General features: G+C 53.2%; 1 protein-coding gene across 1 annotated transcript; it reads left to right on the plus strand.

Moving 5' to 3' along the window:
• The first annotated feature begins 4,082 nt into the window (after positions 1-4,082).
• Positions 4,083-17,266, plus strand: Adam33 (ADAM metallopeptidase domain 33). The gene is given in 23 exon segments (XM_027954993.2): positions 4,083-4,485; positions 6,710-6,789; positions 9,218-9,294; positions 10,873-10,951; positions 11,149-11,225; positions 11,310-11,499; positions 11,740-11,805; positions 11,888-11,959; positions 12,096-12,262; positions 12,349-12,433; positions 12,520-12,662; positions 13,113-13,290; positions 13,404-13,493; positions 13,724-13,919; positions 14,065-14,173; positions 14,263-14,461; positions 14,587-14,664; positions 14,745-14,853; positions 14,939-15,086; positions 16,492-16,583; positions 16,765-16,778; positions 16,780-16,838; positions 17,155-17,266. Coding segments are annotated over 22 exon segments (2,703 nt in total). The 3' UTR covers positions 16,831-16,838; positions 17,155-17,266.
• The last annotated feature ends 287 nt before the right edge of the window (positions 17,267-17,553 follow it).

Genomic DNA, 17,553 nt, shown 5'->3' on the forward strand with positions numbered 1-17,553 from the left:
GATTTGCCTATTTTTGAACTTTATATAAATGATATCATAGAGTGTGTACGACAACTTTGGAAAACAGTTTGAAAATATCTATTTAGGCTAATCCTATCCCTCCCATGACCTTAGCATTTCTCCCCTGGGTATTTACTCAAGAAAACGAGGGCTTATGTGACCATGAGACTTGTACTAGAATGTTCACAGAAACGCTACTCTCCGCCAGAAATTAAAAACAGTGAATGCACAACAGCTAAAAACATTGTGCTTTGTTCACACAATGGAATATTATAACAGTGAGCAGGAGCTACAGCTGCAGAAAACAAATGGGAGACGCTCTCAAACAAGGTTCAGTGGAAGGAGCCAGATGCTACTGTATGTACTAAACAGTATAGTCTCTGTGACCAAAATACCTGAGAAAAACAATTTAGACCCCAGTGGCTCAGGAGGCTGAGGCAGGAGGATTGCAAGTTCAAAGCCAGCCTCGGTAATTTAGCAAGGCCCTAAGAAACTTAGCGAGACCCTGTCTCAAAATAAAAAATAAAAAAAGGGCTGGGGATGTGGCTCAGTGGTTAAATGCCCCTGGATTAAATCCCCAGTATAAACAAAACAAAACAAACAGACAAACAAACATAAAAAGAACAAAACAAAACTTAGAGGAGGAAAGATTTATTTTGGCTCATGGTTTCAGAGTTTCAGTCCATGGTTGGTATTATGGTGTCCCCCTAAAGCTCAGATGTGAGACAATGCAAGAATTTTCAGAGGTGAAGTGATAAGATTATGAAAGGTATAACTGGATGAACCAGGCAGTCATTGTAGGTAAGTGAGGGCAGCAGGAGGGAGTAGGTCATTGAGGGAGTGCCTTTGGGGTTCGTATTTTGGCCTTGGTGAGCAGAGCTCTCTCTGCTTCCTGGTTGCCACATCCTGAGCTGCTCTCCTTGCCATGCCCTTTCATCAAGGTGTTCTGCCTCCACCTCTGGCTCAGAGGTACACAGTCAACCATGGACCGAACCTCGGAAACCATGAGCCAAAATAAACTTTTCCTCCTTTAAGGTTGTTCTTGCTAAGTCTTTTGGTCACAACGATGCAAAACTAGAACATCACTAGATGTTCTGGTCACTAGAACAGCTGGCTAGCTCCATTGCTTTGGCCCTGAGGCAAAGTGGACATCATGACAAAAGGGTGTGGACGAGGAAAGCTGCTCAGCTCCTGGCCGACAGGAAGCAGAGAGAGGGGAAGGAGCCAGGGACAAGATAGTCTCCCAGGGCACACCCTCAAGGACTCACTGCTTCAACTATGTCCCCCTCCTGATAGTGTCATCCAATTATAAATCCTTAGATGAGGTTAGAGCTTTTGTGATCCAATCACTTCCCAGAAGCCCCACCTCTGAACAATACTGCACTGGGGACCAAGCCTTCAATACACGAATCTTTTTTAAAAAATATTTATTTTTTAGTGTTGTTGGACACAATACCTTTATTTTATTGATTTATATGTGGTGCTGAGCATTGAACCCAGGGCCCTGCAAGTGCCAGGCAAGCACTCTACCGCTGAGCCACAACCCCAGCCCCCATTCATGAATCTTTGGAGCAGACATTGAAGATCTAAATCATAACACCATGTGATTCCATTTTTGTGAAATTAAATTAATGGTGATATAAGTCAAAATAGTGGTAAACAATGGGGAAAATGATTGAAATGGGCCATGAAAGAGCTTTTAGGGGGGCTGGGAATGTGCTCTGTCTTGGTCGGGATGCAGGTTATATGGGGGTATTCATTTTGTGAAAATTCATTGAGTTGCTTACTTTTCTGAATGTGTATTTCAGAAAGAAAGTATTTAAAAACTCTTCCACTTAGCTGGGCATGGTGGTGTGTACCTATAGTTTCAGTTATTTGGGAGGCTAAGGTTGGAGGACTACTTAGACCCAGGAGTTTAAGGCCAGCCTGGGCAACACAGTGAGATCCCATTTTTTTCCTTTCTTTCTTTCTTGCTTTTCTTTTTTTCTTTTTTTTTTTTTTTTTTTTTTGGTACTGGGGATTGAACCCAGGGGCACTTAAACAGTGAGCTACATCCCCAGACCTTCTTTATATTTTATTTAGAGACAAGGTCTCACTGAATTACTTAGGCCTTGCTAAGTTGCTGAGGCTGGCTTTGAACTTGCAATCCTTCTGTCTCATCCTCTGGAGTCGCTGGGATTACAGGCTTATGCTACCATGCCAGGAGAGACCCCATTTTTAAAAAAATATATTTTTAGTTATCAATGGACCTTTATTTTATTCATTTATTTATACTGCTGAAAATCAAACCTACTTCCTCACACATGTGAGGCAAGTGCTCTGCCACTGTGCCACAACCCCAACCCCAAGACCCCATTTCTTAAAACAACAACAAAATCAACAACAACAAAAACCCCCACCACTACCACCACCGGAAACTTCCCATCTTTTATGCTTAATAATCAGAACCGTTTACCCAAATCAAAACCTGGCTGATGAAGGGTTCTAAGCAAACCCTTCACCTTATCAAGGGGCAACATGTTGCCCTTTGGATGTACCAGGCTGTCAGGGAGGGAGCCTTGACTGTGACTTTGAGATCCTCCATTCACACACATTACTTTTTCTGATCCACTCAACCACTGGCCTGGGATCTCCAGGTGCCATCCAGGACATGTGGGTAAGCTGGAGTTGGCAGTGACACCCTCTTCTGGATCACTCCTCAGGCTGAGTCCTGTTTAGTTGGTGAACATTGCACTTGATCTGTCTTATTTCCAGGACATTTCCCCATGCTGCTCAGAGAGAAATAACAATAAACCATTTGATAAATCATCTTTCCCATAATATTACCTGACATGAATACTGGGCTGATTGGTGACTTTCTAGGATCTATCACCCTCAACTTTGATCCAAAGGCTCCATTCCTTCCTCTACAAACTCAAAAGTAAATTAACAGTTGCTCAGAGATTTTGGCAGAAAAGTCCTCTGATGCCCTTGGACATAGCTCTTCTCAAAGCTCTGACATAAAAGTTGTACTAAGAAAATAAAACCAAGGTGAAGAAAAATATTAAGAAAAAATGTCTTTACTTCTTGGGTATGTATAAAAATAATCTAAAACCTGTGTAAGAAACTAACAGTAGCAGCTTCCTGTTGGGTGAGGAGGGTTGAAAGAATGGAGACTGAAGAGGTAGAAAGACTTTTTCTTAAGCATTTTATCATTCCTTAATTTTTATGTTTATTTATTGAGTTTTTTGAAACGGGTCTTGTTGTGTGTCCAGGCTGGCCCTGAACTCCTGGACTCAAGCAACCTCCTAAGTAGCTGCGACTACAGGTGGGAATCACTGAGTCAGGATCCATCATAATTTTTAATGCTGTAAATGTAGGTTGCTCTCGCTGCTGGAATTTTTACTACCCACATTCCTAATCCCAAATTCTCGGAAACAGATTCGCTTAAAAGTTAACATCCTTCGCTTTCTGAATATATACCTAATTCTCAAACCAACAAATCTTTCTATTAGAGCTACTGACACCAAAAGGACCACCCCCCCCAACACACACACACACACACACACACACACACACATTACTGACACCCCTCCTCCCCGCAGCCTGGGAGGTATAGCTTTGTACAATTCTGCCGTCTAGCCATGGCCTGGGACAAAGGACTGGGCCCCACCCAGCGCCTGTGCCATACGTCGCCTTTGCTCCGCACCATGGCACCCAAGACCACAGCCTCTGCACACTCCCCATCACCATCACCACCACCTGGGTGTGCGTCCTCGGCAGAGGCTGGCGGCCACTGCGGTTCAGAGGCAGCTACACATGACTGTCCCTCTCCTCTGGGAGGCACCCGGTGTGGATAGATGAACCCTCCTTCGGGTTCTCGCCTAGGCGCCTCTGGGCAGGACCCGTGTCAAGTAGAGTGGGAGATAGAGGTCTGTCCCAGAAGACCACCGAGACCCGAGACCGGGACTCCTCGGACCGCCCTGAGCAGCTACTGGCAGCCCGCATTCGCGGCCCCTGTTTACCACCCCACCCCGCTTTGGCCTCGAAGAACATTTCCCGCGTTCCCGCCCCGTCCCCATCCTCCGCCCCCACGGGTAGGGATGCGGAGGGACCTCGCGGGCTGGATTCCTGCCTCCGCCCCGCGCCGCCCGGCTCTTGTCCCTCGACGGCCGCTGCTGCTTCCCCGGGCTGGTCGTCCGGGCTCCCCGGCACGCACGAGGTCGAGTCCTCGGGGCCTGCGTGGGGACGGATCCGCCGCGGTGGCTGTTCCCAGCCGGGTTGCGCGGGAGGGTGGGGAGGCGGCGGCCGGGCTGCGCGGGGCGTGGGTCGGCCTCTATCCAGCCGGGGCGGAGCCCGCAGCTGGCTGCCAGAGCTTAGAGGCCCAGACGTTCTCAGCCATGGGCAGGGGGTCTCCGAGAAAGCAGGGGTCGCTGCGGCTGCTGCTGCTTCTTCTGGTGCTGCTGCTGTCGCCTTGGCCAGTGCCCTGTGCCTTCGTGCTTCCAGGTGAGGATGTGGGCGCGGGTATGCCCCGAGGGCAGATGAGGTGATTGGTGGTTGAGGGGTCCAGCCCTGGTCAGCAGATGGAGGGTCTGAAACACTGGGACCACCTGGCCAAGAGGACAACGCAGGGTTTAGGCAGGTGTCTGTGAGACCTGTCTAGGGGGTTTGACTGCTTGGGGTGGCCTCAGGGCCTGAATTGCCCGCACATGGTGCCTTGCAAAGCAGAGGGGCAAGACACTTTCCTGCCTGTGCAGCTAGCTGCCAAGCCCCTCGACCCCGGTCGCCTGTATTTTCTTCTCTCAAAACCTTCCAGTCCCTAGCTGCTAGGGTGAACTGAGCGGCTTCTGTACCTCAGGGTCAGCAGGTCTCACTCCTCCAAGAAGCCTCCAGGCCCACGGGTCCCTAAAGTCCTGCTCTGCCCTTAGGACTAGCCATCTCATTGCACACCACCCTCCCCTCCCCGCTCCAGTCTCGGGCAGTGTGTCTATTGTTGATGGAGTTGCCTTGTTTGGTTAGACAGGCAGGGACTTCTCCAAACAGAAGGTGTCTGACAGTGCCTAAGGAAGACTTCAGCTCTCTCTTCCCCGTGACCTCTGCAAGCTCCTTGTATGGCTGGGCTGTTAACAACAGCCCCTCCAAGAAGATGGACTTTTCAGAGCCTGTATAAGAGACTGAAAGGGTAACTGGAGCCGATGGGGGCACCAGGGTCTGGGCTGGGAAGCCTAGGAGTTTCAGACTCTACAGCTCTGTACTGAGGGACCCCAGATATATTGGCTCCTGCCAGAAAGTAAGGGAACAACAGCTGTCATACCTTTGGGAACAAGCCCTAGGTATTGCACTATTGTCTACCCCCAGAGCTCTAGCCTGGGGCCAGGGGATGGTGATGGGACGAGAGAGAGAGAGAGAGAGAGAGAGAGAGAGAGAGAGAGAGAGAGAGAGAGGGGCTGTATTCCTCAGCCCAGACATGATCCCTTGGTTTCTATTCCCATGCACCCAGGCACCCAGCTCCATCTTTGCTTCCTTTGCCAATGTGCCAGTGACCAGCAAGTATATGCAGGCCATGCGGATAACACACCCATTTCCATCCATTGCATCTTCTGAGGCCTGGGACCAGAAGGCTTGGTTCTCCATACCCAGTTAAGCTCTCTCTGGGCTGAAAGATGGTCCCTCCCACTCAATGTCTCCCTACAGTTAGCTCCTTTAACCTCAGTTCTGAAATGGTCCTTCCCCAAACCTGCCATCTGCCTGATGGCAACTTGGTCATCAATTAAAGAAGTTTTCTTGAGGAAAGGTGACTCCTAGAGCTGCTGTCATTCCAGGTCTTTGATGAGGAAATGGAGATGAAGAAGTTGGGGTGGCCTGGGAGTAGCTGAGCCACCTACACAAACAACCATCAGCCTGAGAAGCAGGACTATGGCCAGGGCTGGGTGGTGAATTGGGTGCTGCTTTTCTGGGAGATGGGCTTGCCCTAGGGACTGAGGATCAGAGGGCTGGCTGCAGGCTCTGGGTGGAGCCTGGCTCCTGCAGGGTAGGTTGGGTGAGATTTGCTGTGGCCAGTTAGGGGGAGGAGAAGGAACATTCCAGGGGAGAATTCCAGGCACCCTTTGAGTAATGCTTGGCTCTGGGATTCCTCCTAGAGCCCCCTTAGGCACTTAGGCACGCCGGCACAGGAGCACAGAGGTTCTGTTTCCTGGATTTCCACTTGAAAACAAAAACAGGGGGCTTCCGGGCCAGGGTCCTTGAGCCTGCCACCAGCACCAAGCCCCCAAGAGAACACTGGGCATGGTGGACCTTGCCAGACAACATCTGGATGTTGTTTTTCTCAGATGGTGGGGAGACACAGGCAGCCTCTTCTCATAGATCTCTCATACTAAAGGCATCTGCTGCCCAGTCTAAAAATACAGAGGCTGCCTCCTCCTCTTTTTTTTTCCTTCCCCTCTATACTTCAAGCCTGAGCCGCTTCCTTGTGACCTCTGACCCAACCCCATCCCCAGGTCAGGCAGCTCCCAAATCCCCAGCTGAGCTGTTTCTTCCCAGGCTCCTCTGTCTCTCTCCTGCCATCTCCCTGGTGGCTCCTCAGTTCCAGGGTTGCCCCATGAGTGCCCACCATCCTTCTCTAGGCTGAGCTCAGGAGCGTTGAAGATGGAACCTGCCCCCTAGAACCTCCTCTCCCTCCTTCCCAGCCCCCCCAAGGTCCCCCTCACTCTGTGCTCTGTCTTCATCCTAGGAAACACTCCTGGAGAGCCTGTTACTCCCCAGTGGGTCTTGGGTGGACGACCCTGGAGCAGAGTTACCCTGGAAGAGCCGGTCAGTGCTACAATACCCCATGCTCAGCATGGGCCCCTGTCTCCCAGCCCTTTGCCCTCCCCCCAGTTGCAGCTTGGCAGGTTTTCTGGGGTCCTCAGAACCACCAACTCACTGCTTTCTTAGCCCCTCCCCACCAGGCAGGCGGGGTGGGAGACATCTAGATGGCTGAGCCTGCACACATGGAAGTCATTTTCAGCTTTCTCCCCCCATCTTCCCCCTTACCTCCCTCCTTGTATTATCCAGGCTACCCCACCCCCACCCCCACCAGGCAGAGATGGGTCCAGAGTTTGTGGGGCCTGAAGCTTTTCAGGAACCTCTTTAAGAAGAAACCAAAATATCTTCCTTTGGCCAAATTTATCAGAACCTGTAACTCTATAGACACACTGTTGTTTCTCCCAAGACCCTGCCATTGAGTGTCTGAAACTGTGGCCAAGGAGCAGTGGTCACTCTCCTGATACCCCCAGATGCAAGCCCATCCCATTTTACTTCTCTGGAACACTGTGTCCAGCCTCTTCCCAACTCCTGTCCATCATACTCTTCCAGAGTAACCATCTCCCATCTATTGCCACAATATCTGTATCACAAACAGGTTAGTAGCCTCAATATGCCCATTTTACAGAAGGGTAAAGTTAGAAAAGAGAAGTTAAAAAGTTACCCATGGTCAGACAGACCTTAGAACCTCAGAACAGCTAAGTTCTGAAAGACCTCAGAACACTGGTCACCCCCACCCAATCCTAGAGAGCACTGAGGTCTGAATTTCCAGGTAAGAAAGGTCAGCTCCACTGTGCAAGGGGAGAACTACCATGAGGGTTGGGGTTACCTGGAGGCCCATTGACTCCCAACTTAGGGTCTTCACTTGGGTCCCACAGACCTCTAGGGCCACCATTCAACTGGTTAAGCACAGTGCTGGCCTGCACTTTGGGATTGTTCTTGACATACCTGGTGAAGGTGAAGGCTGGACACGTGCTGGGGTCACACCAACTGTGGGCTTCCTTCTCTGTCTGGTCTGGGCTATGACTAAGAGGAGGATCCCATAGGGGCCCTGCTTCAGCTACTTCTGGCCTCTGCCCCCAGGAAAGCCTAGGACAGGAGACTAAGCTTTGGCAGGATGTCTTCTCCAACAGTCAGGGTACACTCACGTTTTGGGGTGTAGATGGGGTGCATGGTGGGTGGGCAGTATCACCAGGAAGGCAACAAGCAAAGGCAGCAGGGGCTGTAGAGGGGCAGGGACCTCCAGTGTGTTCTTCCACATGGGCCACGGCCTTTCTCCCAGTGCAAACCTTTCCCCAATAAAACAAGTGGCATTCCAGCCACATGAGCTCACGCTTGGGGCCTTGTGGAGCCTGTGGCTGGGGAAGTGAGGGCCGTCTGCTCCCCACCTGCAGGGAAAGAGCCCCCCTCCAAGACTCTGAGCTCCTTGGCCAGGGCCCCAGCCCAGTGCATTTTAGGATAAAGGGGAGGGCCAGCAAGGGTGAGGGAACACTCTGAAAATACAACCCCCCAGGAATCTCCTGGGCTGCTTCCAACTCTGGGCCCCCAGCCAGGCTGAGCAGACAAGGGAGGGAATATGCGGTATTCCCAGGGGGTTCAAGAGGCAAAGAAGGTGAGGGGAAAGGGAGGAGGGCTAGCTGGCTGAGACCAACCTCCCTGACATCTAGCTAAGAAAGTCAGAATTCTCTCTGCCTGGATGTAGTCCATGTTTACTTTGTGAGCTCAGGTGTGGGGCAGGCCTGCTGGAAGCCATGGAAAACTTTGGAAGGTAGGGCAGTTTGCCAGAGTTGGGGGTGGAGGAATAAAGTCTGAATTCTACAGAGAATGAGGGGCAGCCAGTCACAGAAACAAGGGACTGGGGGTGTAGGTTCTAGCATGCATAGAGTCCTAGGTTGAATATCCAGCATCCCCCCAAATTTACACACACACACACACACACACACACACACACATATATATATATATATATATATATATATTTTTTTTTTTTTTTAAGAGACAGAAACAAACTCCCAGATAACACAGGGATCATGAGAAAGCTCAGTGACTGTGGCTACCCAATGCCTCTCATCTTCTTCCCCCACTGTCTTTCTTTGCTTTTCATGCTTCCTGGGAATGAAAGAGGGAAGACCAAGGGAAAGGCCCAATAACTGTGGGAAAAGCAGGGTACCCTTCTGGGATCCCTCATCTCTAGGGATGACATGGTATGCCCTGGAAGGTTTATGCACCTTTGAGTGGCTATTGTCACATCAAAAAACATCTGAGTTTGGGAATATCTTTGCATGTTCTCACTTCCATACCTTCCACACTGTCCATGATCCATGGGGCTCTACTGAACCCATGAACTTGCTCACCAGCCAGCTCTACATCCTACCTGCTTCTTGGCAGGCAGGTGACCCAGAGGCATTCATCACAACCTGAACTCCTTTTTGTTCAGATCTTGAAACTCAACTCGGGGTTGGTGGTCTTGGAGGCTGAAGGCCAGGAGCTCCTGCTTGAGCTGGAGAAGAACCAGTGAGTACCTGACAGGGGTATGCAGGGGCCAGGAACACATCTGTCTCTGGAGGGGATCAGTCCTGGGGATAGAAACTAACTTGGAGGCTAGTTAGGGAGAGGGCCTCAGAAAGGGTACAGGTGATAGGGAGAGACTGAAGTGGACTGTTGAAGCTGAGTCAGTCCTGCTGTGGGCTTGCTGTGTGTCCCAACCTCAGGAGCTGCTGGTGATGGGTGAGCACCACCTAGTGGGCATTCCCAGGACATGGTGAGCTGGAGGAATCTTAGAATTCCACAAATGGACAGCATTCTAGGTAGAAGGGATGGCAGGAACAAAGGCACAATGGCTACAGGAGTCAAAGCACATTCAGGGGTGGCAATTTGTCTGGATTCTCTGGAAGGCCTCCATCTATAAAGAAGAAAGCAGGGGGAAATGATGTGGGGAGTCTCAAGAGGGCCAATCACCAAAGGCAATTTCCTGCTGTGTTCTGGATATGTAGAGCCAAAAAATTGAAGCCGTTGAATGAGAAGGCGGAGAGAGGCTCAGGATGGTGCCCTTGGCTGAGTGGTGTGGGTATGCAAGATGGAGTACAGAATCTTGGACCCCCCCATGTCTACACTATCAATAGGCATCACTTAGTGTGTAGTAGTTTCATTGCATGGTTTGTTCTGAGCACTCTACACATATTTTATTTTTCCCAATGGAGTCAGATGGACTGGGAACAAATTCTAGTTCCACCATGCCAAACCGCAGTTACCCTGGGGTTTAATGTCCCTACCCACTAAATGGTATGTGTGTGCACATGTGTGTGCTCATGTAATGGGTGAGCAAAGCTGGAAAATGTAGAGGAATGACTGGGAGCAGGAAAAGCAGGAATCACAGGTGTTTGGAGATGTCTGGAGGTAAAGAGGCTGGATGAGTCAAGGGTGTTCTTTAGAGAAGAATGATTGGTTATAGTTGATTTTTCCTCATGGAGTAGGGTCTGGAGAAGGTGGGGATGGGGATCCCTACTCAGGTGGTCAGGGCAGAAGCAGGTATAGACAGGTGGAATTTTGTTTTCTCTGGAAGCAGGGAGTGAGCATCACTGAGGGACAGATGGGAGACATGTGGAGTCTGGAGGCCTTTTGAGGAGAAGATTTGAAGGATTTAGGGTAGAGGGAGGCAAGAGGGCTGACTAGATTCCCAACAAGGTAGGCAGGGGCAGGGGCACTCAGGGGGTTTACCACATTTCTTTGGCTCCCAGTCCTACCTCTCAGCAGTGTCTCCAGAATTCTCCCCTTCTGACCTGCAGACCCAGCTGCCTGCTGCAGGCCCCACAGGACCACGAACCCTTCACCTTTGCCTGTCCCTCGCTGGTGCTTTCTATACTCTCACCTCCCACTTCTAAGCCACTGTGAAGCCTCTTTCCTGACTTTCACCTTTCTCCCTCTTGTTCAATGTTTTTCTGAGAGACAATGCACAACCTCTCCTGTGCCTTCCCTAAGACACACACTAGGTGCCCCCTGTAGAGCTGGTTAATTAGCATTCAGGGAGGATGGTGGAGGGCAACCTAGAAGAGGTGGGCTAATTTCCATGATTCCTAAAACATCCCCTCCCAGCAGGCTGTTGGCCCCGGGATACACAGAAACCCACTACAGCCCAGATGGGCAGCCAGTGGTGCTGGTCCCCAACCACACGGTGAGATGCTTCCAGGGGCTCTGAAGACAGGGTGCTGGGTGCTGGGGATGCACCCTGAAGATAGCCCTCCTATGCCTACCTCATTCCCCAATTCCCATTCCTAAGGAAGATTGGAGCCAGTTTTCCTCTCTTCCCTCCCTTTGCTCCTCCTGCTTTAGCCCTGGCTGAAGTTTGGGGCTGGGTTCTTTCCTCTCCAGGATCATTGTCACTACCATGGGCATGTGAGAGGCTTCCCTCATTCTTGGGTAGTCCTCAGCACCTGCTCTGGGATGAGGTGAGCAGTACTGGGGGAGGGGTCTGGGATGGGGCTTAAGCAAGAGCTCCCTCATATCCCCCTCTGCACTCCTCTGTTTCCTAGGGGCCTAATCAGGCTCAGCAGCAATGCCAGCTATTATCTGCATCCTTGGCCATCTGAGGATTCTGAGGACCTCTCAACCCACAAGATCTTCCGCATGGATCAACTGCTCACTTGGAAAGGGGCCTGTGGCTACAGGGACCTCAAGGACAAACCAGAAATGGCCAGCCTTCTTCCTGCCCTCCAGAGCAGGGTCAGGGACACAGACATAGTTGGGAGTGGAAATGCAGTATCTGTAGTGCTCCAATTCAGAGGAGACAGGAATGAAGGCCCAGACCAGGACCACCTTTTAACTCAGATTTTAACTCAGAGGCTGAAGAAACAAATTCTAGTGAATTTTAAAAACTCTTCTTTCTGGAAATTGGGGTTGGTGGTAAAAACTCAAGCCCAGCATCCTTTCTGTCACTTAGCTTCATTATTTGTACCTCTATAGGAGAGGCGAGAGTCCCACAGGAGTCCGAGGTACCTGGAGCTGTACATAGTGGCTGACCACACCCTGGTGAGGGGAGACCCAAGGATTTGGCAGGATCTGGGATGAGGCCAGCTCAGCCCCTCACTCCGGGGCAATTCTGTCCTTCCAGTTCTTGATCCAGCACCGGAACTTGAACCACACCAAACAGCGTCTTTTAGAGGTTGCCAGTTATGTGGAACAGGTTGGAGACTGCGGGGAGAGGGCAGGTTCTAGCATGGTAGAGGGGGAGGAGAAGGTCTCGGCCACCAAGAAACACTGGCACCGGTTCTGTGGGGCTCTTGGTTCACGGCCTCAGTCCTACCGCGTTCTGCCCTCAGATTCTTAGGACTCTGGACATTCAGTTGGTGCTGACTGGCCTGGAGGTGTGGACTGAGCAGGACCGCAGCCGCGTCACGCCTGACGCGAATGCCACGCTCTGGGCCTTCCTGCAGTGGCGCCGGGGGGTGTGGACTCGGCGGCCACACGACTCAGCACAGTTGCTCACGTGGGTGCCTTGGACCCTAATGCGGATCGCGGGCAGGAAGGTCCTGACTCACAGTCCCGCAGGGTCACGCCGCATTCCACCCCCAGGGGCCGCACCTTCCAGGGCACCACTGTGGGCCTGGCGCCAGTTAACGGCATGTGCCGCGTCGACAGCTCTGGAGGCGTGACCATGGTGAGCTCTGCCAGAGACGTGGGAGCAGAGTGGCTGGGAGAGTGGGGCTCGCGGTCCGCAATGACATCCCCATGCCCACCTCCCAGGACCACTCGGAGCTCCCCATTGGCCCTGCAGCCACCATGGCCCACGAGATAGGGCACAGCCTTGGCCTCAGCCATGACCCAGACGGCTGCTGCGTGGAGGCCATGGCAGACGAGGGCGGCTGCGTGATGGCGGAGGCCACTGGGTACGTGCGCAGGGCAGGGGCCACTGGACCTAGGCACGTTTCTCTCTGAGTTTCTGTGTTTATTCCTCAGTTTCCTCTGCTGTATAATGGGGATGATGATAACTACCTGCCCGTGGAGGTTATGAGGCCTAAGTGAAAAGCGGTTTCTCAAGGGTATATAAAGATCAATTTCGGAACAACCGAGCAAGGCTACTCCAACTCTGGAATAGCAACGCTGGCTCGCCATTCCACCTTGGGTCCTTGGCTTACCCACTCTTGGCGTCACATCCTCCGGAGTTGGGCTCCGGAATGGCTCAGGTGGCTTCCGTTCTCTGAGCTCAGCCTCTGGAGGATTCAGGCATCCCATTGATCAGGAGATGCCCTGGTGGCTGTGTGGCTAACTTCAGGGGTGAGAATCCAACACCAGCCGGGTTTTGGGGGTGATCCTCGCATGTCCTCCTCCGGCCGTAGGCACCCGTTCCCGCGCGTGTTCAGCGCCTGCAGCCGCCGCCAGCTGCGCGCCTTCTTCCGAAAGGGAGGTGGCGCGTGCCTTTCAAATGCCCCGGACCCTAGGCTCCTGTTGCCATCGGCGCGCTGCGGGAACGGCTTCGTGGAGGCCGGCGAAGAGTGCGACTGTGGCTCCAGCCAGGTGAAGTCCTCTTGCCCCACCTCTAGGGACCAAGGCTGGGCCCCGCTCATCCTCTCCCCCGAGGTATGGAGCGCTGCGCCCTCACTGTTCCACTCTTGCCTTTCTGATGCCAGAAGTGCCCGGACCCCTGCTGCATCGCCCATAACTGTTCACTGCGTGCGGGGGCCCAGTGCGCTCACGGGGGCTGTTGCTCCGGCTGCCTGGTGAGAGAATGGGAAGCCCAGGAATGACCACTTGGGGCGCTCGGGAGCGGGCCAGTAGATCTTGGCTAATTGGTGCCCTCTGCTTCCTCTACTGCGTGCAGAGGCCTCGGCTCTCTGTGTGGGTCCGCTTGGATCTCCTGCTGGGTCCTCCACTCTAAGCCGAGCTCTTGGCGTGGACCTCTCACTGTCTAGTGTCTCTCTGCCCTTCCCTAACCGGGTTATCTACGCAGCTGAAGCCAGCAGGCACGCCATGTCGCCGGGCTGCAGGCGACTGTGACCTTCCCGAATTCTGCACGGGCACCTCCCCACACTGTCCCCCAGACATTTACCTACTGGATGGTTCTCCCTGCGCCAACGGCAGAGGCTACTGCCGGGACGGCGCATGTCCCACCCTGGAACAGCAGTGCCAGCAGCTCTGGGGGCCTGGTGAGACCACTGTGCGCCCTTCACCCTGACCCCTCCTTGTCTCTGCCTAGTTTTCTACTAGGGGAAGATACAGGGTTGGGGTTACTGGGGCCACCAAATTGCAGGCCCTGTCCTGGCTGCCCCAGTCCCGCCCATTCTTCTTCAGGGTCCCGCCCAGCCCCAGAGGCCTGTTTCCAGGTGGTGAACTCTGCTGGAGATGCCCATGGGAACTGTGGCCAGGACAGCGAGGGCGGCTTCCTGCCTTGTGCACAGAAGTGAGGAGTGGGATGGAGGAACCAAAGCTGTGTAAATTGAGGGAAGAGGGACACTCCACACTGCTGACCCTCCTCCACTTTCTCCCCAGGGATGCTCAGTGTGGGAAGCTGCAGTGCCAAGGTGGGGAGCCGAGTCCTCGGGTGCCATACATGGTGCCAGTGGACTCCATGGTTCCCTTAGAGGGTGGTGAGGTGGCCTGTCGTGGAGCCTTGGCGCTTCCAGAAGCCCAGCTGGATCTACTTGACTTGGGCCTGGTAGAGGCGGGGACCCAATGTGGACCTAAAATGGTGAGCCCTGTCCATTCCACCCCTTTTGGGCACATGAGTCCTGTAGCCCAAAGTCCCGTCCTGTATCCCCCCAATCTCCGTCACTGCCCAGCTGGTACACTGCCCAGCTGGTACACTGCCCATAGGTGTGCCAGGACAGGCGCTGCCAGAATGCTACCTTCCAGGAACTGGAGGGCTGCCTGACTGCCTGCCACAACCGGGGGGTGAGTAGCATGAGGGGTGGGGATGACCTTGGGGTCCCTGATCCCTGATGACCTTCCTTCATTCTTCTTCTCCTTTGCAGGTTTGCAATAGCAACCATAATTGCCACTGTGCTCCGGGCTGGGCCCCACCCTTCTGCGACAAGCCTGGCTTCGGTGGTAGTGTAGACAGTGGCCCTGTGCAGCCTGAAAGTGGGCCATTGGGGTTGGGTGGGGCATCTAGACAGGGCCAGGAGTGGTGTACCTGCTCAGGACTCAGTGCCCTTGTCCTCTGCAGAGAAGGATGCCTTCCTGCTAGCCATGCTCCTCAGCTTTATACTGCCTCTGCTCCCTGGGGCAGGCCTGGCCTGGTGCTGCTACCGGCTCCCAGGATTCCATCTCCAGCAATGCCCTTGGGGCTGCAGAAGGGATCTCTTGTGCAGTAGGTAGGCTCCCCTGAGTACCCAGCTCCTAAGGGTTCTGATTCTTCCTCCTGAGCTTACTTCAGTGGTTCCTGCTCCTCAGAGTTCTGCTGGACCTGTGGGTTGTTGGGGGCTGTGGGGAATTGGGCAGGGGCCTCAGCCTTGCCCACAGGTGCAGAGAGATACCTGAGGCAGTTGGAAAGAAATCTTGGCCTCCCAGGCAAGACCAGGGTGTGAATCCTTGCTCTCACCGGCACTCAGGGCATGACCCTCCCCATCCTCCCTCCATAGCAGCCTCTCTTGGTCACATCAGCTTCTCCCACCAGGTGGTTACCTTACCTTTGACTTTGTCCTGATGTGTCACCAGCTCCCACAGTTCATGCTCCCTTGTTTCCCTGGAGGCCTCTCCAGTTTCTCTGACCCCTGAGTTTTCAGCCCTCTACTCCTTCCTCTGCCCATATCACTTCTGTTACCCCCTTCAAATTCCCCAATGCTGGGCTAAGCACATGTTTGCACTCCATTCCACTGGTCAGCTATGGTGATGACTGCTCTTATGTCAGGAGACTGCCCCAAGCTCAGTTCTCTGTGATGTGGGAGGAGGGTCACATAACACTAAGCATGGTCCTCCTAGGGATGCCCATTTGCTGGGACCCAGTGTCATGTTGGATATAGCTTGGCCTTGAAATGCTTTGGACCAGCAGAAGGAGAGAGCAGGATTTGACCTGGAGATAGGGGCAGAGGGCATCCCCAGCAGGGGCAGGGCACTAACTATGCCCCAGGTGCCAGTAGGGAGGGCCTTGGCACCAGGAGTAGTGATAGGGAGTCTGTGGAAGAGGAGAAATGTAGGCCAAGCTTGGCATGTCAGGAGCACTGCATAGGGGTGGCAGCTGCAGCTCATCGCCAGGGTAGGGTCTTGAGGGCAGTGGCTGACTATTCAGATGAGACATTAAAGGAAGTGGCAAGGGCTGGTGGTATAGCTCATCAGTAGAACACTTGCCTAGAACCACAAACAAAGTGGAAAGACCCTGGGAGATGGCTTAGGGTCATAAAGGCAGCAAGACCCTCAACAGTAAGGAGTGCAGGCACAGCTTCAACTGGGCAGGGGCAGGGAACATCCAGCCCTCAATGGAACATGAATGTTGCCAACATCTAGAAGGTGCCAGGAGGCTGGTATGGCACCAGAGCTTGGAAGAAACATCAGGACTGGAGGGAAGGGTCCCTGGAGAACATGGATCTCAAGTGAATCCTGGGGCCCAAGGGCTCCTCTCAGGAGGGGGCAAGAAGGAGCCAGAGAGAGTGACTTGGAGCAGAAGGGTGAACACAGTCAATGTGGAACTACAGCTGGGCACCATGCTGTGGGGAAGCAGTCCCTGGGACCCTTGCTTGCGGTCACTCTTCCAACCCCTTGGCTTCTGATTCTGGTGCTCAGGCCCAAAGATGGCTCATGCAAGGACAACCCCTTGGGCAGTGTTTACTCCATGGAGTTGGGCCCCACAGCCACTGGAGAGTCTCAGGTCCTGGGTGAGTGAGGCAGCAGAGGACGTGGGGAGGGAAGTGAAAGAGTGGGCTCCTGCTCTCTGCTTCTGTCTAGATGGGTCACCTCCTTCCATTTAATCCCCAGCCACCTTGAGTCCCTACCCCCCAGCCACAGGGGCTCCTGCCAACTGTGCTCACAGCATTCATCCTCCACTATTGCTCCCAGACCCTGTGAACTCTGCCAGAGCCCAACAGCCACCCTGAGAAGCCTGTGCCCTATAGCTCTGCCTGATCCCCAAGGTAGGTGGGAATCCTGATGCTGAGCCCTCCCTTTCCCATTGCTCAGCCACCTCCCTTTTTCTCCCCTTAGCTTGATGTTCCCTACTCAGGTTTTTGGGCTTGGGTTAACATGGAAAAGGGACAGATCTCTCAGAAAAGCTGCTGGCATGGATACCAGGATGCTGAAAGCCCCTGGGGTGGGGGAGGGAGAAGTTGTGGTTCTTCCTGGGTCAGGGGTCCTTACTGAGAGAGGACAAGGGTGTCTGTTTCATGATTTGCAGCCTGGGACCCCAGCCTTCAGGGAATAACCCCTAGTTCTTCCATTCCATTCTCGCAGGTTAAGTCTAGAAACCAAGTCCCTGTCTCTGGGGAGAGGTGGCATTCTGCTGTGATGAGAATTAAAGACAAGTGACCATTGACTCCAGAAACTTGGACTAAGGGCAGAGCCAGCACCTTCTGGCTGGCTCAGAGTGACTTGCTTTACCTTCTGCAGCTTTTTAGTTTCTTCCACCAGATGAGCTCTGCCCCTCCTACTCCAGGACCCTAAAGCCTTATCAGAAGTTACCTCTGCCATATTGTCCCCAGCCCTGAAGACTAGGGTATCCTGAGTACATCCTCCACTCCAAGAATCCATCAGCAAAAGAGTAAAGGTCCTGCAGTCCCCAACCTCTCCCACATTGGGTACCCAGAGACCGTTGTCCTGGGAGCCCGACTGTGTCTCCCATTTTCCCCAGAT

This window comes from Marmota flaviventris, chromosome 2 (assembly GCF_047511675.1).
Source record: "Marmota flaviventris isolate mMarFla1 chromosome 2, mMarFla1.hap1, whole genome shotgun sequence".
NCBI classification, from domain to species: domain Eukaryota; kingdom Metazoa; phylum Chordata; class Mammalia; order Rodentia; family Sciuridae; genus Marmota; species Marmota flaviventris.